General features: G+C 40.0%; 1 protein-coding gene across 8 annotated transcripts in view; it reads left to right on the forward strand.

Annotated features, from left to right (window-relative positions):
* The window catches only part of TTLL5 (tubulin tyrosine ligase like 5), a 130077-nt gene that overhangs the window by 58611 nt on the left and 46667 nt on the right, over nt 1-24799 (forward strand). For 6 of the 8 annotated variants that reach the window (XR_014226539.1, XM_082284295.1, XM_082284294.1 and 3 more), the window contains 5 exons: nt 297-430; nt 1047-1160; nt 1552-1962; nt 3419-3609; nt 19992-20146. Coding sequence is in view for 7 of the 8 variants with exons in the window: in XM_082284295.1 (XP_082140421.1) it covers nt 297-430; nt 1047-1160; nt 1552-1962; nt 3419-3609; nt 19992-20146 (1005 nt within the window). In the remaining variant the exon portion in view is untranslated. The remainder of the gene's footprint in view (nt 1-296; nt 431-1046; nt 1161-1551; nt 1963-3418; nt 3610-19991; nt 20147-24799) is intronic. The other 2 variants (XM_082284300.1, XM_082284299.1) reach the window with 1 other exon arrangement.

Genomic DNA, 24799 nt, shown 5'->3' on the forward strand with positions numbered 1-24799 from the left:
TTTGGAGTGTTCACTTGCTCTTTATTTATCCTGGGAAGGCTCCTGAATGCCTTGAATTTTCTATTGCATAAGAACATGGTGTTTTAGTGGGAGTCTCAGGTTTAACCAGGGCATGTTGCCTTCCTTCTGCTCTTACCCTGTAGAACTGAGCAAATCATTAGCTTGTCTAGTGTAACCTTTTTTTTTTCCCCACTGCCCTCTTCAGTTTCCTTATTGTTTCTTGTCTTTGATTGTTACATGAATGCAGAAAAGCTTAGTGTCTTTACTCTACATCCATTCTTCTCTCCCTATTGCAGTGAAAGTGACCTGGAGGAAGTACTGACATTTTACACACACCAGAACAAATCAGCAAGTGTCTTCCTAGGAACAAAATCCACAAGCACAAAACACAGCAACAACAGTCACCAGTCAGAGAAACAGCCCCAAGGTGGTAAGTTTTGCAGGCAGTTCTGAGATGATGTTGCCCAGACAAACCTAGTTTAACTTAAGTCTATGAAAAGAGAACAACCCCTCCACAATGTTACTCAGGTTTCTTGAGGTTGCGTATAATTTTTTTTTTCTTTTTTTTACTCAGTCTTATGTGAAGACCAGAGTAACTTCACTCCTACTTTCTTTGCCTGAAGTGAAATGGGTTGAACCTAGACTGGCATTTATAAGGAACTAGATATGGTAGTTCGTGACTGAAATGAGAATGTGCAAACTGAAGGCAGTAAGAATTAAAATGAACAAAGAATCCTGAAATCAAAGTAAGGGATGAAAGAAATCAATTACATTTTGCTGCCTACAGTGTGTGTATCCATTGGAGGCCAGAGACTGTATATTTGAGCTTAATTAGGCATTCCATAGAAGGAAGAGTGTGCCAGCCCTATATATCCAGTAGTCCATGCTACTGCACATGAGAGCACAATTGTCATCAATGAAGTTGCGTGGTCTACAGGAAATATTAGCAAGAAAGTCAATTATAGCAAGGGTAAATTCTGCAGTTTTGTTCTAGTGATACCACAATTTGCAATGTTTGACTTCTTAACTCCTTAATTTTGTTACAGAGCATCCTGAGATGATGAAAAAAATAAAAGGTGATCATCCCAAAGGTTCAGTTGCAGAGTTGCCTGCAGAAGGAGCGCTAAAAGGCTGTAAACCCAGAGAAGCTAAGTCAAGCTGTAAGTGAACTGACTTAAATAATCATCACTAAAAAAATATTGAATGCATATACTGCTTTTAATACTGTTTTAAACAAAGGTTGGAACCTTTGGGTTCAAATTGAGAGATCCAAATGCCCAATTTTTTTACTTTTAAACACGAGAGAAGATGCTGTAGAGTAGGCAGTAGGAAAGAGTTAGCTGCCCCTCCCTTGGGGTGGGGGGGTAAGGTCTAGATATGGCAGGCTTTGAAAGAGGGTATTTATCATGTAGAGTCTCTTCTTGTCTCTGCTGGTAGATGAGGTCATTTGGTTTCAGTGTGTCTGAATACAGGCATTTGGTGTGTTGGTATTATCACAGGACCTAAAAAGCAGCTTTTTCCTCACACAGTATGTTCATTATCTTTGTGTAGTTCCAGAAGGACTCACCTTCTCTGTAAATGCTGAAGGGAAATTACGTCGGTGCAGCCCTCCTAGTGCTCCTTCCTCTATGCCTGGTGCCACGTTCCAGAGAAGTACCAGTTCTTGGATGCCATCTCAGCCTGCAGCCTCTGAAAATTCAAAGGTGGCTGGTCACCCTTCATTGCCAGCTCCTCCTGCCAGTCCCAGACTGATTCAGTCCCCACCCCCACTACCCTCTTTGCAGAGCACAGCTCCTGACAGCTCCTCTGTCCTCACAAACCCAGTGTCCACTGAGACTTGTAGCCTTGCAGGGTTACATCGTTTTCGTTCGGGTAGCTACACCCTTGGCCCAATCTCATCTTTTCAGAGAGCTGCTCAGATCTATAGCCAAAGATTGTCCCGACCATCCTCTGGAAAAGTTGGTGAGTGTTCTGGGATTCATAACAACCTGTTAGTTCAGTACAGAGATTGTGTAATTTCTGTTGTGGAGTAGGTAGAAATTTTACTTTTCTAGAATTATGTCTTGTTGGATGGTGCTAAATTTCTCACAGAAAGCGGGAGTGCAGGGTGCAGCCCTTGTTAGCCAGATGCCCTTTTATTGACCAGCTGAACAGGCAATCATAGAATCATTTGGGTTTGAAAAGACCTTTCAGATCATCAAGTCCAACAATTAACACTACCAAGTCCAGCACTAAATTAGGTCCCTAAGAACTGCATTTATATGTCTTTTAAATATCTTCGTGGATGGTGACTCAACCACTTTCTGGACAGCCTGTTCCAGTGCTTGACAACCCTTTTGGTGAAGAAATTTTTCCTCATATTCAATCTAAAACTGCCCTGCTGCAGCTTGAGGCCATTTCCTCTTGTCCTGTTGTTTGTTATTTGGGAGAAGAGGCCGACCCCTGCCTCACAAAAACCTCTTTTCTGGTAAGTTACAGTGATAAGGTCTCCCCTCAGCCTTGTGCTTTGAACTCAGCCTTTGAACTTGTTCAAAAAGAGCTGTGAAATTAAGTATTGTATATTTTCTTCATTATGTTACTGATCTCATCTATCTTTAGTGGGTTTAATGTTGTTTTCATTAGCAGAAGTCCTGTCTCAGTCTGTGTGCTGTTCTTAGTTCTTTGGTTGTCTATCAAGCATAGAAATCTTGTAATGAAACTTCGTAAGTGTTGAATACTTAGTGTGTCAAGACCTCCAGAAAAGATGGATCTGAGTGAATCATTACAGTATCTCATTCTCTAGGATGTTTCAGCACTGCCATGTCCAAGGGTATCCTAAAAACAAGGTTTAGAGACCTCTCATCTATTGTGCTGTGGTAGAACACAGTTGAGCAATGCAGCTTTAGAGTGTAAAGAATCTGAAGGGTAGAAGAAACTGTAGGCATTGCATGCAGACTGTAATCTATTAGGAAACTTTTGGGAGCTACACACAGGCTAACAGCTGTGGTCCTGATAATACTTATTTTTTTGTATTTTGAATGATGGTATGTATTTGTTCTAGGTTATGTGTCAGGGTCAGCACATGTTTACTAGGGTTGCTATATATATATTTTGACAACCCCTCTAGCATTAAAATACATCTTACTTCTCAAATGAATAGCTTACTTAAAGAGATCAGTTTGTTTTTAAGAAAAAACATTACAGATTTAACTTGGGTAGCAACTGCCAATGTCTCTGGAATTGGGTGCCATTAGACACATTGTAATAAAGAGAATATGGGTTTGGAATTGCTAATTGTTCATATGGGCAATACCCATGCAGAATTGGTGTATTCTGTATTCTTCTTGGTATCTTACCTGCTTTTTGTGTCCGTGATCAGCAGGCTGAGAGTCTGACACACCGTATGTTCATTAAGCACATTGAAATGTTTATTTGGTAGGTCTGTGCCATCGTAGTTCGAGTGGGCAGTGCGTGGGCCCAGCCAGGATGCACAAAGATGCAGAACATGCTTCTTCCCAGGGCAGATGTCATGGCCCCAGTGTGGTAGCAGCAGAACTGCAGCAGTCGGTGGAAAAGCAAGCAGCCTGCCAGTATTCCCCAGCAAGCCACATCAGTCTGCTTACACAGCAGGTATGTAAGCATTAAAGTAGGGTCCCTGTGCAAGGGAGAAGTTTGTTACAGGCTTCTGTGTCAGCACTGGGCTGGGCCGAGATAATGCTGTAAGGAGTAAATCTCATGAAAATTAGTTTCTGTCCTGTTGTTTTAAAGTGTTTACAGTCACCAAAATTTTGATTTTCTGTGAGATGACAAGAACGTCTTGAAGTCATTTTATAGGAGAAAAAGCAGAGGATTAGAAAATATCTTCAAAAAAAAAAATGGAATCCATGCTTTGTCTCACTAGACAATAAACCCAGGTCTTCTCAGATTTGTGCTTCCATGCAATTTGCTGCTTCATTCCTCCAGTGCGTCATCACAGTGCTGAGCATGAAAGTCTGCAGAATGGGTTCTGATGTAAATTCTGTATTCCAATAACATTGTAAAGACACAATGAAATCCTTACTTGCATGGGGAATGATAATCCTTTTGTCAAACATGGTGATATATATGAAACGTACATTGACATGTGGTAGAATTCCACTCAGTTTCATATTTCTTGTTGAATTATGCCCTAAATGGCTACACATGAACAATTTTTTTGCTTTATAATATGCTATAGTTGTGCTCATCAAAGGTGTTCAAGTTGAACGCTTCTCAGTTAATTAAGCCGCCAACTGCAGATTTTCCAGTATAGGCACTTTGCCTTGGACAATAATTTTTTCTCTTTACTTGCTGGAGACAAACAATTTGAATGTCTTTGCTTTGATTCTTTTACTTTGGAATTACCATTTTAATGGTTATGTTTTGCTGAGTTTTCTGAGGCATTTGTAATAGTTGCAACAGCTGCTGGTATTTGCTTCGCTCTGCTTCTTTCAATTTTTTTGTTGTATGTTTGAATTTTGAATATCTGGTTACGCAATCGGTGATATATTTATTTCAAAATGTGGGGTACATCTATAACTTTAGGAAGCTGAATAGATTTTTCTTTGCAGATAGGTCATTTTTAAAGGATATATCACCAAAGCAAAGTCCCTTCTTGTTGATGGACTCAGGAGAGAATGTGAGCACTGACTATTCTAGTGCTGCTGAGGCCTGGTCTTGCATAAGGCCAGATCCTGTTTAGGCAATTTGTTCTTGTTTGCTTGTCCAGTAATACTCAGAGCTGTCAGTCTGGTTCTCATCTGGTTTTAAGTTAAACATTGTCAGTAAAACTGTTCAAAAACTTTGATAGTGAAACATTTTCATTTAGGAAAGGCTGATTCGTTGAAAGCTAAATATGTGGTGGAAACTGCCTCCTTGGATAAAAGTTAGTATCTAAACAAATACTTGGGAAAAAAACGGAAATGTATCTATTTCATTTCAGTCTTTCCAGAAAAGAACTCTGAAAAATAAGTTAATAGACTTTTCCCCTAAAATTATACATTACCCATTTTGCTTCAACTCCTGTGGTTTCTTAGGTCTGTCTAGAGAACCCAATGTGTCTTCTTGCAGTCATTTGTGTAGCTATTAAATGATTTTTAAACTCCTGAATTCCTACCATGGCTAGTTACTCCGAGATAAATTAGGAAGTATAGGAGGGGGAATTCAGAGAGGAATTCACTAAGATCTGCATGGGAAGGGCAGTGCTGCTTCATGAGAGCAGCTGTGTTGGGTGACAAAGGAGCATACTCTGATGGCAGCTGAAACCTGTTTAGTCACCAGTCAGTCAATCCGTGTAGGTGTACTCAAGTTTGAAAGTGGCTATGAAGTGCATGGGTGGCCTGGAAATTTGTTGGCTGTAGTAAATGTGTCTGCATTGCTTTTTGCTTCTGGGTTCTTCCAAGATACTTTCCCGCAGAAGAGGTGGGAATTGCATAGTAGGAGAATGATGGTTCTGATTCCCTTCTTTGCAACAAGCAAACAAAAGACACCTCAGCTCCTAGCAGACACTGCAGATTTCCTGACTCTGTGATATTTTGTATTCAACTATGCAGTGTTTGCACAGGCTTTGCTTCAGTAGTGAAATACAGAAGCATGGATTGGGTTGTGTCTTTGTCATCTTTTGTCGTCATGAAAAAGATCCATGTAGAAAGGAACTCACGAGTCAATAAAAAGTTTAGAGCTGGAGTTCTATCTGACAATGAGTTTCCTTCCTGAGCCTGTGTCCTTTCACTTCTAGACATCTGCTCTCTACTTTGATTTTTTTTTTTCTGGGCATGTTTTTTAAATAACACCTTTGGAGAGATGAAATCTGAATCTGAAGCTTGCTTAGTATGAAGACTTGGATTTAGGTGAGAGCAGTTTTTAAGGCAATCTGACTCCTCAGTAGTGAATTTATAGCACATAGCAATTTCTAAGCCGAGACCATTGTTTTAAGCACACTTGAAACAGTGATGTTTTGGAAGGTTCGGATGTAGCTGCAAAGCCCAATGTATCGTAAGTAAAGCATGCAGTTACTGCTTATGCTTTTTTTTTTTTTTTCTTTTTTTTTTTCACATGGACACATTGTACTCTTTTGTCAGTCGTTAAAGAGTCATTCTGATTATTTTTTTGATCCAGCCTGGATTTTAAAGCTTGTCTTGCAAGAAGGACCCAGGGGTTTTGTGAGAAGACAGGGCTGCCATAGCAATAAGGGCAGTAAGAGGTATCAACATATAATAAAAGCATAGTAGTATGGCAGCAAGGCTTGGGCTTATTGTTGTGGGACCTGGAACCAGGATATCTGTGTTTGAACTGCCAGGCATAGATGTGGATTTGAAGCTGGGGCATTGAATAAATAGAAGTGCAGGAATTGCAGAGCAGGCTGGCAGTTTGGAAAGTTATTTGCAGAAGAAGAGGTACTGTTGAAGCTTGTGCTTTGTGGTTATAGATTTGGGCAGACCTGGATTTGGTCTGAACTAGGAGAGGGAAGGCAGAGGTGGATGAGACAGAGAAATATATGGGAGAGGATTTAGTAAACACCTGGGGAGAATTGGGAAGTCAAAGACTATTGGTATGAGATGAAAGGGGGAAAGGCTTGAGATGGGAGTGTTTGAGGATTCTGGGTTATGAAACTTTGGTGGCTTTGGGACAGGAGAATTAAGGGATTGAAAACTGAGAGAAGAGTAGAGAAAGGGCTTGTATCAGGGTCACTTAATTAAACAGGGCACTACTTTCCTCTACATTTCTAGACAGGAGACTGAATTGTTATTTTCCTCCTTTTCACTACTCTGTTTAAACCACTCGAAATATGATAGTATTTTTTTAAAAAGCATTCTTAAATAAATTGGCATGAAGATGAGAACATTACTTACCTAATAATAAAAATAGTACAATTGTTTAAAGCCATTCCAGAAACTTGGAGTTAGTCTACCTTGTTGGAAAGTACCTGGCTGGTATGAAAAGGACTTGATATATGGATTTAATTATGTTTCATGATAAGATTAGGACCACTGATTTGGAGAGGGTATATGAAAGAGTGAGTTTTGAAAATGCTGGTATTGCTGTGGACTGTATTTTTGTGGGGTTTTTTTTGTTTGTATTTTTTTTTCCCAAGGGCAGGAACTTCTATGTGAGAGATGAAAGTCTTTGTGCGTTGGTTCCCTGTGTTGTGCCAAGCTGTGTCTTGGAGGCTGGGGTGCTCTGAATACATACCTCCTTCCAAAAGCAGCTGAGAAGCTTATTTTCCATTCCCATTTTTGTGAGAATTGCTTCTGGTGTCCATATAGTACTGTGGGTTTCTGGGGTTCCCAGGAATGTAGCCTCAGCAGCTGTACTTGGAATGATGTTGTCATTCTGGTTGGGAGTCCACCTCTGTCCCTCTCCAATCCCTGCTGTTCTTCACTGTTTTCTGCCCATGCCCAAAGCACCTGTTTCATGTTTCCTCTTTTACACTCTTGTTTTCTAGCCTCTGTATTAAATTAGTTTATTATTGAGGGTTTTTTTTAAATACATAATTTTGTTGATATTATTGATACTATTTTATTATTTACTGCTAAAATACTAATGTTCAAAGGGAAATTTTTAAGTGTATCTGATGAACTTTGAAAAAGATGTTTAAAATCTGTCCTCTTAAGAAAACAAGACTTTTGTGATTACTTCAGCTTTCCGTCTTGTCAGTCCTCCCCACTCCTGAAACATCAGATAGGAACTTCACACTGATACTCACAGGATATACAATTCTTAGTATATGAGAGATGGAGAGGTAGGAAGGTAAAGCCTTACTAATCTGCAAATTTGTTCCATTGTACTCAGTTTTCGGTCCTCACAGACTGTCTCACAAAATGTGAGAGAACATTTTGCCTTTCATTAATTTGTGTTTTTGAAAAACATTTTCCATTATATTGTATAAAATTTCATCAGGCCATCTTCATTCTTGCAACCTGGAGAAAACAGTGGTGCCTTCACAGTGATCTACAATAGAAGTATTCATCTAGACCACTTAAGAATAATTACTTAATTCTTTTGCATCACTGTACAATGCCTTACTGCACAGTTGCAGGAATGAATGAGGGATGAATAGAGAGCAAAGAGGAGCAGTATTATTCTGTCTTTGACTAAAAAAGAAGCAGCTTTTTGGTTAATTTCTGTAACTGTCTTTAATGGTAGGACTAGGAACGATGTTTCCTGAAGGACAAGCTTGAGTATGTCAATCTCTAGTTATGTTATGAAGGATTTGATCTGAGTCAGGACCAGTGCTATTCAGTGTTTTCATTGGGGCATAGTGGCATCAGGTGCACCCTTAGCATGATGCCGTCCAGAGGGACATGGACAAACTCAAGAAGTGGGGCCATGGGAATCTCATGGGGTTTAACAAGGCCAAGTACAAGGTGCTGCACCTGGGTCAGGACAACTCCCAGTAGCAACACAGGCTGGGGATGAACAGATTGAGAGCAGCCCTGCTGAGAAGGACTTGGGGGTGCTGGTGGATGAGAGGCTGGACATGAGCCAGCCATGTGCACTCACAGCCCAGGGAGCCAACTGTATCCTGGGCTGCATCCAAAGCAGTGTAGGCAGCAGGGTGAGGAAGGGGATTCTGCCCCTCTGCTCTGCTCTGCTCCGGTGAGACCCCACCTGCAGTGCTGTGTACAGCTCTGGGGTCCCCAGCACAAGAGGGACATCGACCTGTTGGAGTGAGTCCAGGGGAGGGCTACCAAGATGATCAGAGGGCTGAAGCACCTCTTCTGTGAAGACAGACTGAGAGAGTTGGGTTTGTTCAGCCTGGAGAAGAGAAGGCTTTGAGGTGACCTTATTGTGGCCTTTCAGTACCTGAAACGGGTCTACAGGAAAAGTGGAGAGTGACTTTTTACAAGGACATGTAGTGACAAGATAAGGGGTAATGGCACTGAACTGACACTAGGTTTAGATTGGATATTAGAAACACATTCTTTACTGTGAGGTTTGTGAGATGCTGGAAGAGGTTGCCCAGAGAAAATGTGGCTGCTCCATCCCTGGAAGTGTTCACAGCCGGGTTGGATGGGGCTCTGAGCAACCTCATCTAGTGGAAGGTTGGCATACAGGAACCTGGGCATGCAGGTAGGGGTTGGAACTAGGTGATCTTTACGGTCCCTTCCAACCCAAAAGATTCTATGATTTTATGATAAACATTCAGCATTAGAAAAGAATGCATACATCAAAGTTTCTAGACAGAAAATTTATTGTTTAGTATAGCTGTTAACAATGAATGTTAGTTTTTACTTCTGAGGAATTTTATTCCGTTCTCTTAACCGAAAACCACAGATTTATGATATTTTTGTGATTAAATAGGATCTAATAATAGAGCTCATTTTGAGATCATGACAACAGTGGGAGTTAGGTACCATATATCCATACCATATATTTCAGACCCTGCCTGATCTTTGCAGCATGTGCAATCTAACTATAGTACTCCGCAGCATCCAAAAATAGAAAGGTGTGCCTCTAGTTAACTACCAATATGTCTGGGAGCAAGCAACAGAGATCCCTATATTAGATGTGTCTTTGAGGGTCCAGCATTAACCTGGTAAGTCAGTGGCTGAGTAGTATAATGAGGAGGTATCTGATCTCAAATGGCCGTAAGAAAAGGAGTAATACATTATGTCTTATCTATTAGAGTTCTTTGAACTGAGAAAAATAGCATTCAGTGTAACTTGTTCATATTCCAACTTTAAAAAAGTTTTTGACAAGTTTTCAGCAACTGTTGTTAAGATGGACAGGTCTCTGTAGGATGAGAAACAAAGTTTTATTACAGATAAAAGACAAAAAGCAAACAAAAAATAACTAGTCAATTTGCTATATAGCAAGTGGATAACTGAAGATGCATAATGCAGAATGTACATGATCCAGTGTAAAATTAAGTGTTTGAAAAGAGGAGATTAAGGACATTAATAAGGCATTTTATTACTTAAAGAATGAAAGTTATTGCAAGGTAGTATAGGGTGTGAATTTACAGTAGATTAACTAGTCTATAGTGTTCATCCATGTTTGTGCAGCTCATATTTACCACATAAGGTAATTTCTTGCTACCTTCAGTATAATGTGGGCTGCAAGAGTCCCATGTTCAGTTACAGCAAAGTTAGGTGTGTGCTGTAAACTTAAACTCGAGCCTACTTCCTGGTAATTTGTCATTATGTTTGTATTCTTTTTTGGATTATTATGAGTAAAACGAATAGAAATTTAAGAGCTGCATTAATTGGGTAAGACACTGGCAGATGAAGTTCAGTGTTTACAAATAACCGACTATATGATAAGCAATAATTTTAACCTCTTGAATGATTAATCTAAAGCTTATTTCTTTAGGGAAGAAAAAAAAGGATTTTATTTAATTGAAAGCTCAGTGAAGATACCTGTTCCAAGTTAAGCGGTAAAGTCAGCAAAGAAAAATTAGTAGTGTGTTTAAAGAGCAGGATAGGACCATATATGTATTCGTGTAAGCATCAATTACATAACCTTCCTCAAAACTGTTTTCACTTCTGGGTGACATCCCTAAAGTGAATTTAGGAAAAATAACTGGGGTTCACAGATGAATGACTGCAAATGCAGTTTTAATGAGGAAAACGTTAAATTTTTTTAGGGAGGAGATAAATGTGAAGGAATTACATAGAGCAGTGAAAGACAAGGTAAATAAAGTTTACTTGATTCATGTTTCTCATAATAATGAGAAGATATTCAGTTTAGCAGGAAGATACTGGAGTAAAAAATTATAATAAAAGTGAATAGTTATTGTCACAGATTATATTTACCTTCTGAAACTCCCTGAAATGGGATACCATTAAGGCTGAAAAATGAATAGGCCATAATTTTCTCAGAGAGAATAATGAGCATTTTGCAAACGATAAATCCCTAGATTTTACTGTACAGAAATAACAAATTCATTTTCCTTATCAATAAGATGTTTAAGTTATATGCATGGAAACTAAAATTTCTTCCATTTTCTGAAATATGTCAGACAGGATAGTGGGTTTGCTGGGCCATTGATCTGAACTGACCTTTTACAGTGAAGAACATGTGCTATGCTGCTGCTTCCATATTTATGAGATTTTCTTTGTTACATTGCTTTACTGTAGTCAAGCTAAATATTTTCATTAGAGTAAATGGGCTACTGAGACACTTGTGAGGAACTCAGTATCTGAAATTGGTGATTTCCCTAGTTATGTCAATCAGATAATTGCTAATTATTTTTACAAAGTGATGATGTCTTTGTCAATGTGTGTAGTGTAGCGGTTAACGGTGCATGTTAACAATACAATTTTTCAATTTCCTGAAGTTTTCTTTTTCAGTTTGCCCACTGCCTCACATGAGCTTAAAATGGCAACAGTACTGTTGGGGAAACAAGGCAGGTATATTGGTGGCGAGCTGTGGAATGATGCCTGAAGATACAGTTCAGTAAGCCCATTTCATTGCAGAGGGACTTAATTTTCTTTCTTGCTTTGATTTGTGATGTAGAGATCTTACTGGCTACTTTGTGACTTCTGGACAGCTGAACTAAGAGAGGTTTTCTGCCTGTACCTGCTGTAAGCCATTGGTCTTTCCTGATGGACGGATGGATGAAGACTGTGACCAAAATAATCCAAACTACTTTTCCTTCTGTTGTGTTCCATACCAGGCTTCAATCCTCAAGTCTTTATTTCATGTGTGTTTAGCATAAAATATTTCCATGTGTTTGCATTGCAGGCCTTTCTGTAGGGGGGACATTAAAATACACAGCATGGGTGTACATCCAGAGCCAGGTGGCTGGATCCTGGATGCATATGAGTGTTTTTCTTTGTGAATAGCATGCTACTTCTCTCTGAAGTACACTGTAAGGTAAAAATTTTTGTGCAATATTGTATCTGTGTGAGGTCCCTATCACTGTCTGGTGAGGGGGGGCTGCAGTTGATATCTAGCAGGCTGTAGTACTTCATAGTTATTAATGCTAGGGAACTGAAGAATGTGTTGAATTGGCCAGCTTGACCAAGAGGAGGAGGAAGAGAAGGAGGGGAAACCTGGTGAAAGCTCTCTCTCTGTGTGTGGGAGAGTGTGAGATTTCAGGTCCCAGCTATCATCAGGAATAGCTCCAATTTTTGCAGCCAGGGAGTTTAATCACAGGGATAACATCAGACCACCCAGGCAAGGGCTATACAGAGCTGCCTCCTTCTCGGCTATGCAGCCAGTCAGTGCCCAAGATCCAGCAGCCAGGATTCCTGCAAACATACTGACATTGGAGGTCCATTGGAGGATGGGGCACTTGTCTTATTCTACATTTTTCATTTAGACAGAAGGTGGAAATGAGCAAGAAGCAGATGAGTTTACAAAACCTTAGCACCAGGGAGAGGGAGTGAGTAAGAATTGAACGGAGCATTTTACAGTGTTCCAGAGGGACCCTGTGTGTGCTAAGGGAATCCCAAAATAGTGAGCTTCATCTTAACATCAGCTACAACAGTATTGGAAGCCACACCACTCCTCGTTTACCTGTCTTAGTTACACAGTGTGGTACCCTCGCCTGCCTTGCCCTCGACAGAGCAAATTACCAGTCTGCCAAAACGCTCTGTACAGGTCCCAGTGGGCATCAGCTCTTTCCTGGCACAACAACAGGATTAAATTTAGGGTACAGCAAATACAGAAATTTGGTGAGGCTATTTTCTGCACTGAGGAGTTTTGGTTTTTTTCAGTGATGATCCCTTGCTTTGACTCAACCCACTTTATCTGAGTCTTAGTCAGTTTTATTTTCTTTATGTAACCGTTTCTTTGGTTTTTACCTCTCCACTGATGGAGAGAAAGGGAAGTGTAAAGAAAAAAGGCATCTTACTGTAATTAGTAAGAGGAGCAAGAAGCAGGCAGTCGACTCTGAGGGGCATTTTTCTTTCTTCTTTCACACCTCTGAACTGCTGAATCTTCTCCTCACTCAAGCTGTTCACACAGGAGCTGGAATTACTTTTATTACTACTGATTTGTAGCAGCAGCAGTAGTAATATAACCAGTTGGTCTCAGCAGAGGTTGTAGGAAGTGAAAATATCAATGTAGTTTCTGCAGTGCTCATGTTGAACTCCTTCTGCTCTGAGGCTCCACAGGGAATAGAAGCAGAGGGTTTTGTTATGATGCAGCAACATCTGCAGATAGTCACTAAAGGGGCCAGTCTGAGCAGCTAGGTCTCATGTTATGGGAAAGATTACACCCTGATCATCAAACTTTTGGCAGGATTGTGCCTTGTAAAAATCACTCCCACTGGAAGTTTTGAGGCAGAGAGTGTCTAAATGAAAGCCTGACTTTTTCAGGAGAGGGAAGAGGGGGAGTTCAACCATCCACAGCAGCAGCACTAACTTGGGTTTTCTTTTTTCGTTGTTAAATGGATGCATATGCTGGAGACACTACAAAGGAATTTGCAAGTTTGTCAGGTTTCCCAGGAATGTCTTTGGCAGGTCTTTGTCTGGAACGTTTTCTGGAGACTGGAACACTTGTGCTCTGTATGCATATGTATATCCTGTAAGCTGGTAAGCTCAGAGAGCAAAGAAGGAATGTCACAGGCCTTTGGCCAGATCAGCCTTGGTACACACACAGATTTCACACTTCCCAGCCTGTTAGCCCCAGTTCTTCCCTCCTGGCCAGTTGTTACTGCAAATTCAAATCTGTACATAAAATGAAGGTGCTTTAGTATGGGGTTCGGTCAGCAAGATGGCCTGGGTAACAGAAAGGTGGTTCTAGAAAAATCTATTTGTGTTGCATGATTTCCTCATGGAATTTGTAGTGGTACATTGTTACACTCTTCAGACAGTGGTTGTATGTGCGTGTCTTATTTGTGATTTGGGGTTTCCTTTGCCTCTTAAGAGGCAGGTTAAGATGGTGTAATTTTTTTTCTTTTTTCTTTTTTTTTTTCCCCCATACTGGCGTAGCCTTTTTGATTCCAGTATCTTGGTGCATTAAGGAAGGCAAGGCAGCTGGACTGTTTCCAGTAGTACTGGCAGACTTGCAAGCTACCTTAGACCAAGTCATGCTAGCCTGTGCTAGATCGCAGATGTACCTGGGAGCTCTGTTGTAAAGCCAGGAAAATGCAACATGCACTAGGGAGAGAACAGGTTAACAGTGAGTATTTATATTGTTGTAGCATCTAGTCAGTCATCTCTGAAGGCTGAAGGAAGAAAAATAACTGAAAGAATACAGCAAATTTTTTTCTCTCCACATGGCAAATTCTTAGCTCTTCCCTTCTGTTAAAGATTTCATGGATCTTGAAAGCCTCAGGGGTATCTGTGTTTGAGGTAGGCTTGGCAAGTGAAAATACAGTGACTGTGGAAGCCAGGTAATGAAAGAAAAAGCACATTTCATTTGCAAGCTATTGGATAAAGATGGTATTGCTGGATGAACAATAAGTAATAAAATGGAGAATTAGGGATTGACAAGGGTCTTGAAGGATTCAAACTGGATAAACATATGGATACATATGTTTACATATGCTTACATATGCATATACAGAGCATATGGGTAAAAATAGATCGAAAGGCAAAGGAGAGCACACTACAGATGAGACATTTTGCACCTTTTCAGTTTTCAAGTGGAATGGTTCCCTCTTTGAGCTTATGATACAGTGTCATCTTGTCCTGTCTGACACATCAAAACTTAAGGATTCTGGTCTGATCCTAAGGCAGAGGAGTAGTGATCTTACGTGTATCTTATCATGATCCTTGTCCAATCCTTCTTTAAGCAAAAAGGTTTCTCAGTAAACAGTTTATTCGTATATGCCTTTGTAATCTGTTGATAGGCTGCATTGTGCTGAAAACTTTGTCTCCTCCTGTTTCTGTGAAAATTTTATCATTTTGAAGGTTTTTTTGGAAGAGACAAAGTAGGCCTATGGTTACTGCATTCTTCTGGCATATCTCTTAGGCTTGACCTGTGAAATAATAGCTTGAGCTCTGGATCCCTTTTCCTCCTCACCAGTCAGAAAGATCCAAATGGAAATGCGAGATGTGTGAACTGGGAAGGATGCAGTGTGGCTCCAAGTAAGAAAAATTATCTTTAGACTTTGTATATCTGCAATCTCCACCACTTTTTAGGCAACAGGATCTGACTGGCTTCTGCCAGAAAAGTGTTAAAACTGCCAACTGGAGAGGATCAAGGCAGCAATTTGTAGCGTATTGCTTGTTGTAACATGTTGACCAGTGAAATTTTGGATCTGCTGTTCAGGATGTTGGTAATGAAAATTTAAGTCACTTTTTCACTGCCTGCCAAGAGGGGCAGAGTAATAACTTCTAGCGGTGATGTGTCCCTGTTCACCCTGGTTGACTCCTACAAACTAGCAAGAGAAGCATTCAGGCTTTCAGGAGGCTTTTCCTGAGTCCATGCAGGCTAATCTGCAATACTGGTTATTATGTTCTTTTTCTGATTGTTGTAATTCATGGCTTTAGCTTATTTGAACCATTAGAGAAGATCAAAAAGAAAATACTAACTTTATTGTAGAAAAAAGATTATTGAATATGGCAATGGGAACTCTTGAAGGACTAGTATAATGTAGATCAGAAAAGTGAAAGACATTAAGCTCTTTGTCTGACTCTTGCTTGTGATTTCTTAGTACTATACAGTGGATCTTTGTCTGTAGGATGCTATTGATTGGAAGCAAATTCTATCCTAGAGGTTTTTATTTCTATCTGTACTTCAAGAGTTCATATTTCATATTGAATTTTTAAAGCAGATTAACAAAAACAAACCCCTCAACTCCTATGTTCAGCACTTCAGGGTATCATTCTGTGTTGTGGCCTTGCTTTCAGTCTTAAATTTATTCAGAAATAAATTTTGCTGAGTAAAGCGTGACCACGGAGATAAAGTCTTTTAAGTGTAAGTGTCTCTGCTGTCAAGGCAAGTGTATTGCAGTCATAAACTTACCTTGTAACATTTAAAAATAAAAATAAATGTTAAAAAGTATTTCAGCATTATGCAATAATTTATGTTTTGTCTTATTAGCGTTATATTGAGGTAAATATAACAGTACATATATGTACTGTTTCTAACACAGATCTCTATTGATACAGCTGTGACAACCCACGTGTTCTTCTCCCCTCCTCCCATTTCTTCATGTTATATCATAAATAGAAGTACTTCAAGTGGGTTCTTTTGCTTCCATGAGAGCTTTTGGGGATTTACTATACCATGGCATTCTCCAGTCAGCATGTTTGTTTCAGCATCTGACATCTTTGCTGTCCCAATCAGTTTAAAAATCGGAGCAAAACTTTGTGAATCCTTCTATTCTAAGAGATATTAGCTGTGTATTGTCTTGCCTTTTACAGGCTCCACAAAGAACGTATAGATGTGACAATGTGAAAATTGGGATGTTTGAAGTGTGCAGCGCAGCCCACACAGGTCTCCTGTCATACTGTCATTGTCAGGAAAAATACTCTGAACTCCATCACTGCTAATGAAAAGCAGGAGTCTTACCAAGCAGGAGAGTTTGAACCCACCTTGGTACAACTCAGTTTGAAAACTAATTTAATTCTTGTAGATCCACACCAATAACCAACTTCTCTGTTGAGCCCCACTCGCCTTTCTTTGTTTTGGAGAGATTTTTTTTATTTGTTTGTTTCTGCTCCATTACTACTATTTCTGAAGCTATAAGCTCTTCTATATGGATATTTTGGTCCAGGTGCTCTACATTACTTCCTACACCTAAGTACCAACTGATTTGCTGCTAAGTGTTTGCCTCTGTAAAGGGAAGACTGCAGTTCCATCAGGTGCACAGGAAGACTAGAAAATGAAGCCACTGCTGAGCACAGATGTGTTGGGAGTGCCTCAGTAACCCTCCAACACAACATCCTGGCCAGCTAATTGTAGCAGCTGAAATGTCTCAAAGCATGGCACAGTAATAGGCAGTAACACCCATCTGGGTGGGCTGGCTGCAGCTAAACCTTATATTCTTGCTGGTGTTCTCTCTCTCTTTCTGAATCCTTTGCCTGTTTTTAATCCTGCTGTAGTTTAAACACCTGTCTATCTGGAATGTGTGAAATGTCCCTATTACCCATGCTAAGCTATTTGCTCACCTGCTTTGCTTAAAAAGACAGCTTTCAAATAAACAATGATACAGTATTAACGAGGAAAGCATGTCACAGTAATAGAGCAAGACTGAGGTGGTAATTCGTCAGACTAAACGGTTCTTGGCATCAAGATGATGAGGAGAGAAAATTGGATGACATCATTTTCATTTCACACATTGGATATGTTAGCAAAGTTGTGATCACTGTTGCTGACAAGCTAAGAATTGTATATAACCTATTTTATTTACCATGCTGCTTTCTGTGTTTGCATCATTTACCATTCTTGCTTCTTTTCAGACAATAAATTCTTTGTGACCAGCAACTGTCATTGTTAGGTATTTGTATAGTGCCTGGCACAGTTAGAACTAAATCTAATTTGAAGCTTTCTGTTACTGCAGTGAAGATTCTTTAAAATTTAATTAAATTCTACAGAACACAGCAACATTAAGGGGTGAAGTAGAGGCTCCAAAATGACACCTAATACTGTTTTCCATATAGGGTGGATAACACTACCCATTACTAAGCTTGCCTGATAATGTCCCACTGTAAGATCTTGTCTTAAATTGCTTATAATGTTCTGAAACTTTATTCATTTGAATTAATGTTTTCTGTGCTTATTGTTCAGTTCTCAGAACACTTCAGGCAAGGTGAAGTATTCCAGCCAAAACCGAGGCTGGATTAAAAAAACATTTTGTGCATTTTAATATCTACAGAACTTTTCTTTTAAATCTCTTCATCTCCCGTGCTTTGAAATAGCAATTTCGAATTTAGAGTTTTGTCCAAGCTTGATTGCAGATTAACTGTTTGAAAAGCTTCAGGTGAAATATACTCAGCAAGACCTGCTAGACCTCTCAGCTTCCTGAAGGTTCCCTCCACACTGAGGATACTAAACTGAATTTCTCTGTATTTGCACCTCTAGTGTACTTTGGTTTGAGCTTCTGTTCTCCTGTGTTTTCAGTAACCTGGTCCATGTTGAGTTGAGGACCTGTCTGACTTGACTGCAGAATGAGTAGGAATTCTGCCAGGGTGTGGAGAACAGCTAGGATATGGAGCCTGTGAAATTTGTATCTAGACATAATTTAGGAGAGGACACTGAGAACCATTCAGATGGAAGAACAGAAATTGATGGAGTGGTAGTGTGGTAAATGTGGTCCAGTGAGCAGCCCTCATTCAAGGACTGGATGAACAAAGAGGGTGGCAAAAGGAGAGGTCAGGGGAGGGGAATAAAACCAGAACTACTAGGATGTAGGACATGTGAGTAACCAAGAACGGAAACGTGGAAAGACCGACCAAGTAACTACTCCTGGGGAAAGTTCCAGACCTGAAATGGTGTGAGTCAGGGGCCAGAAGTAGTGGGAAAGCTAGTGCTGGAAGTCTGTAAGAATGAAACTGTACTGAGGAAAACAAGGAGAATGACACCTGAAATGCAGAAGCTGAGACTGTGTGAGAATAATGACACACAGATGAGGAGCAAGAATGGGAAAGGATAGAGCTGAGAAGGGGTGAGATGACAGTGGCTGCTTTTGGAGATGTGGGCAGAAGCCTAGGGTATAACCACTAGAATTTAATCCTGTCCAGAACTTGAAGTAGGAATTCTGAACTTAAAAAATGCTTAGGTGCCTTGTACTATTAAACCACAGGAGGGAAAACTTACTTTGTTGTCAATGGCAATGTTCATGATCCAGAGTTCAGCGAGAGGACTGTCTGTAGTCCTGAACAAGCCCATTTTAAGAGTGTAGTGTATTGCAATGAAGATGGCATGTATTTGTTTGAGTAATTGAGCACAAATTCTGTTAAAAGAGTGTTGTTAAGCTATGCTTAAGTCGCACTTTAAGTGGCTTAGTAAGCACCACCTTTGAGATGTGGAGCAGATGCAAGGCTAGTTCTTAGACTCTTCTTTCTGTGTCCTGTGTCTCATTGGCTATATGCCTTCCAAATGCCAGAAGTGAGGAGGACCAATACAGGTAAGTCTTGTTTGCCATATGATCCTAATCTTTGTGCAGAACATGATGTTTTTGCTGCTCCTAAAAAGTAGCATGTGATTGTGTAATTTGAGGTAGTTGTATATCAGGGCTTGACTGGGAGGCCTTTGCAAAGTTGGCTTTTCAACCTTTGTATTGTTTTATTACTTTTTTTTTTTTCTTTCAAAATGTAAACTGTTATACCGCTGTAATAGATCCATAGCATTATGTATTTTTTCAGTACATCAGCAGATAGGGCCTTCTTGCATGGTTTGATCTTTCAAGAGTATAAGCAATGCAGGAAGAATGCTTATGGAAGGAAACAATGAAATACATGTTACATGCTTAAAAACTCATAGATTTTAGAGCTTGATATTGCAAACATACACCTAACGTAATTTTTGTGTGTTTACTTGTGTGAACACACAGTGCTTTGTAAGTGGTTGTGTGAGAAGTTTCTTTAATGTGTAGTTGGGTTTTGGTTTGAATTTTATATCCAAGGTACGTATGTTTTTGGGTTGTGCTTGTATGTTTGTGTAAGGAGGGGTAGAGACAGGACAGGTGCATATGGTTGGCTTACTGACACAGCTCACGACAACTGGAGAGATACTCTGGTCTCTGCTCAGTGTAATATGAGCTTCTAGCTTTTGATCAATGCATGTGGAGTTAATTTTTCACATGGGAGGAACTTTCTTACTTTGGGATTTTTGCCCCATCTTTGTCCTTTTCCTTCTCTGTTCTTCTGTGAATGGCAGGGTTGTAATTTTCATGCTGGCCTCTGAATTCATCTCGGGCATGATGGATCTTGGTGTCATCTCTCACTGCTTTATGCAACTAGCACAGTGTTTTTTGCATTTGAAAGTTTTCCATTTTCTAACAGTTTCACTTCTCTTAGTACATACTCTATCCCATTTACTTAGTGATACATTTTTCTCTTTTCTTGGCATTTAATTGTTTCTGATAGTTTGTTTGGGTTTGTTTTTGTTTTGTTTCTTTTTCTTTTTTTTTTTTTTTTTTGCCTCTTCAGTTAACAAACCTGGACTTGGCAAGTGGAGCTATAAGCAAGGGGAATGCAGCTGCCCCACAGAGCTACTGGTCACCACTCAACAAAAGAGGGCCACTGTGGCCTGTTCAGTCAGATACTCATAGAGATGACAAAAGATCTGTCTCTTCAGCAGTCAGGTAAGTTAAAGTTGCTGCTCTAGCTTTTTGAAGAAGAATGCAATGCACTCAGGACCTCAATTGTAATCTGTGTTTGGCTTCTTGCTCAGATGTAGGAGCATGTCTAGAGAAGGGCAACCTCACTGGTGAAGGGTCTGGAGCACAAGTTTTACGTGAAGCAGCTGGAGAAGCTGAGGTTGTTTAGCCTGGAGAAAAGGAGTCTTGGGGAGTGGGGGGTTATACTATTGCTCTGTACAACTCCCTGCAAGGAGGTTGTAGTGTGTGTTGGTCTCTTCTCGCAAATAACAAATGATAGGACAAGAGGAAATGGCCTCAAGTTCCATCAGGGGAAGTTTAGACTAGATATTAGGAATAACTTATTCACTGAAAGGGTTGTCAAGCCTTGGAACAGGCCACCTAGGGACATGGTGGAGTCACCTGAGGGTTTTTAAAATGTGTAGGTGTGATACTTAGGGACATGGTTTAATGGCATACTTGGTAGTGTTAAGGTTAACAGTTGGACTTGAGGATATTAAATGGAGGATCTTTTCCAGCATGAGCAATTCCATGATTCTAACAGCTTAGTAATGGTTCTTCTCAGGTTTAGAAACTAGCCCTATGAAAATAGCTGTATTCCCAGAGCTGTCAGGTTCATGGTGAAATAGGGGCATAGATGAACATGGTGGATGAGAGGGAAATGTCTGTTTCTCTTTGATCATTTCCCATCCCTGCATCTGTAAGTTTAGGTTTGCTGGCATTGAAACATATATGCAGAATGCAAACTTAGACCTGATGCTGCAAAAATCTCCACTAAGTCCTCATCTTCATGCTTTTTCCTTGAATATCAAATTTAGATTGTTCAAAGATAGAGCAGTATTTATCAGAGTTTCTTTTCCAGATGTCTTCTTTATACTCTATATTAATTTTGGACATTGGAATTTATATTTATGGCTTATACACTCATGGGAATCAGGGCAGAGGAGTGATTTTTGCAGTAAAACCATTCTTCCTGTGGTTCAAAGAACAGCAAGATTTACTTGCAGGAGTCTGAATCTTGGAAGCTAGGAACAAGGCAAACTTGCTGCAGTAACCAGGCTAGAATACAAGCCCAGGACTGCTGGAGATCTGAGTTCTTCCTTTCCACTCCAGTAAATAATATTGATTCCTTTGCCTAAGCATTCTTTTTTATCTTTTAAAACAGAATAATGAAGCAGAGCTTCTCCAAGACATGAGTTTAGGTCTGGAAAGCACTGCATACATTAAAATGCTGTTCTTATCACTGGTGCCTGAATGCTACTGGAAAATAGAGGGAAGCGAAAGAGGGAGAAACACAGTGCAGAAGGCATGTGATCTGAGTGCTCATCCATCCCCAAATCTTCAACAGAAGGATTGTAATGGGATTTGGAAAGCTCAGGCAAAATTGTTCTTATTTCATCAGTCACTACTTTTCATCCTGCCTAAAGAAGAGGAATGTGAGAAATGAATTCCTGGCCTGTTTCTGTTCCAGCACAATGTTTGCCTCAGGGGTTTAAAGTTATTGAGAGAAGTGGTGGTGTTTCTACTCTTGGACCCCATCCAGGCAAGCTATTACCTAATCCAAATAAAGAACCTATCCAACAGGTGTAAACTGCCTTCCCCTCCTACATGGCTTGGGAGAGCAGCAGCATGCAGGCTGTCCTAGAGCTTCCGTTCCTTTTTCAGCTCTGTTTGCACTTCTGCATGGGCTCACAGACATAGCTGCAAACCCCACCACTGCTGCCCAAAGCTCCATTTTGAATGACTTCCAGGGCTGTGCCTCATCTAGCATTGTGTGCATAGTTTAATGCTTTTAGTTAAAGTTTCTGTTTTATTTTGAGCAGCAATCTGAAAATACTTCAGAATTTTCCAGTCACAACTGATAGAAGATTCCATCTTCAAACCTTTTATGAGTCACTTTCACTACTTCAGTTGCTTTCTTTTTATCGTCAGAACAAGAGTCAGAAAGATGCCTTAAGATTCCCTGTTGAGTTATTTTATCTTCTTGGCTGCTTTTATTGAATGGCTGAAATACTGGGAGTTAAGAGTTTTATGTAAATCTGGAAATGAAAAAAAAAATTATTGAGGCAGTGCTGGATTACTTGGTCTGTGAACTTGAGTTTAATGAGAGAATTCCAAAAGGAATATCAAGGTTATGATATGTGGAGATGGCTATCTTGTATTGTAAATGCTTTTTTGCTACTTGATTGTTACATTGGAGCAAGCAATTCATAGAGGGTCATCTGATGGGTGTTAGCCTGTGCTCAGTGCTGGCTGACTGAAGAAAAGCTTCCTGTTTTGTTCCATTAAGATTCTCGTCTATCAGTTACAAAATTCAGCAAGGATGGAAATGCTCTGTAAATGGGTCTCTTATCTGGCTTGCACTTGGCTCCAGTTCAAACCTCTGTCTCTGAAATGCAGTCCTCAGTTTTTGTATGGCTCTGTGGTAAATCTGCTGCTGAAGGTCGTTAGAAAATTTTGGTTTGATGCTTGCAATCTGTAGGATTCAGGCTATTCTTTTAGGCAAATCATCTATCCCTTTAATTCCCACTATCCCAATACTGACTTAACTAAATGTATCTCAATAGAAGGTATCCCTTCTTTTCTTGATTCCTTTTCTTTGCATAAGATGAGGTGACAAATTAGTAGAGTACTTGCCAAAAGGCAAAGGAGGTCTTAGGTTTGTAATAAAGAGACAGGGGACATTTCTGGATATGTTAAAATGTTATTTTAGAAATCTGCACTGCTGTGCATTTTGAGATTGTTTTTTTTTTTTTTTTTGTCACTTTCTGTAAGCATTGGCACCATTTTCACTCAAATGGTGGCCTAGCCTGTTGCTGCACCTCAGGCAAAGAAGTTTGCAGGGCTGCAAAAGAGGTGAAGTGTTCCAAGCTGTGTGTGGCCTTACTTCTAACTACTGTGACATGACTGTCAACCTCTGCCACATTTGCTGCAGACCTGCCTTTGTTGCCCTCTGTGTATCAATGAAGTTATGCCAAATCTGTTCTCTCCTTCTTTAATCCCAGTCCTGTCTCAGTGCTCTATCTCAGTTCTCAGCTTCTCACTCAGTCCATCGGGCAGGATTGTCACCATTTCACATCATGCTGTAAAGGCACTAAATGTGATTACGTGTTTTGTAGTAGAGTTACTGAAGATTACCATATATAGTTTTTATCACAATTTTAGTAAAGTAATCCAAGGACCACAACCATGAAAGTGATTCCTCATTATCCAGTGAAACTACGAGTCAGCTGAAGCCAAGACCGTACTAGAACTGCTCTTGAAAAAGCATTCTCTTGAAAACATTCTTGGTTGTATAATAAAGGTAAAAAATCAGGTGTTTAACAGAATGAATCTTGTTGATTCAGAACACAAACTAGCTTTTAAGTACATGTTAGCAAACAGCTGCATAATCCCTAGTTATGAGGACAGTAGATGGAGGTTAGTAGAGGCTTCTGGCACTGGAATTTGCAGCTGCTATGCCACTTGTTTTTTGAAAAACACAGTGGATTTCTTCTCCAAGAATTACTTGGGCTCTGCAGGTCACTAAATATCTAAGACCTGGACCAAAGCTAGCAAGAAAGATTTTTTTTTTTTTTTTTTCCTCCTAGCTGGTACAGATTTCTGTGTTTTCAGTGGGCACTTTGGATTCAGCAGCAGCCATCCTTGCTCATGTTCATCTTGTAGAATTCATAGGGGCAGTAAGTTGGCAAGAATTCAGCAGTGAAATGTCAGTGTTATCTCAGATCTCTGTTTCATTAGGTTCTTGCTCTTTCATAACATCGATCTCAAACCTGAAGACAGACCATACACTTCTAAACTGCTCAGCATATTTTTTCCTTGGATTTTCTGACAGACTTATCGAATTTGGTTAGGGCAGGCGGGCAAGCTTCCTTGTCATCAGTCAGAGAGTAGAATGGCAGTCGAATTTATATTACAGAGCCTGTGAAGGGCTACTGCAGTCAGAGAAAAGGGAATTCTCTTCTTCTCCTTGTGTCTGAAGTACTTAGCTCATAATTTCTGCCAAGGTGCTCAGGTTTATCAAGAAATGATGTTTTGTTTGTAGACTGTCTACTCTGGTTTAAATGATATAAACACATGCTTTTTCAATTTTCTGATCTAAAGGGGTTTTAAGTGTAATTTACTGTGGTATCACTCTCATTGATAGTAATAGCAACAGCTCTCAGGGCTTCACAGGCTGTGTGCACATACCTGCTGTCTGTCCAGGTTCCCAAACAATCTCTGCTTTGTGTATTTTCATTTTTACTTTTCCTTGCCTAGAAGTTTCAAATAGGGTGGGAAACCAGAAGATGCTGACCAGACATTTAGCATCTCAGATGCTTCTGGGTCATGTTGCATATATTTACAGCTCATGTACAAATCAACAGTGTGGGTGCAGGAAATCCGGTATTCTACTTAAAAAGCTTCCTGTGCTTGCTCTAATAGAAACTGTGTATCAATTTGTATGCCAAAAATTCTACACAGCAAAATGATTGTACACTCTGCTCTCTTGCACACCCCAGCTCATGAACTAAGATTGCTGTGCTGCATCCCCTGACAGACAGTCTCCCAAATCAGGACCTTCCTTTTAATTGCTGGCCTTCCTTAACCTGGGCTGGGTAGTGGATATTTTATGTCCTCCTTCCCCACCTAGTGCCT

Source organism: Coloeus monedula, assembly GCF_965178545.1.
Source record: "Coloeus monedula genome assembly, chromosome: 6".
Taxonomy (NCBI): Eukaryota; Metazoa; Chordata; class Aves; order Passeriformes; family Corvidae; genus Coloeus; species Coloeus monedula.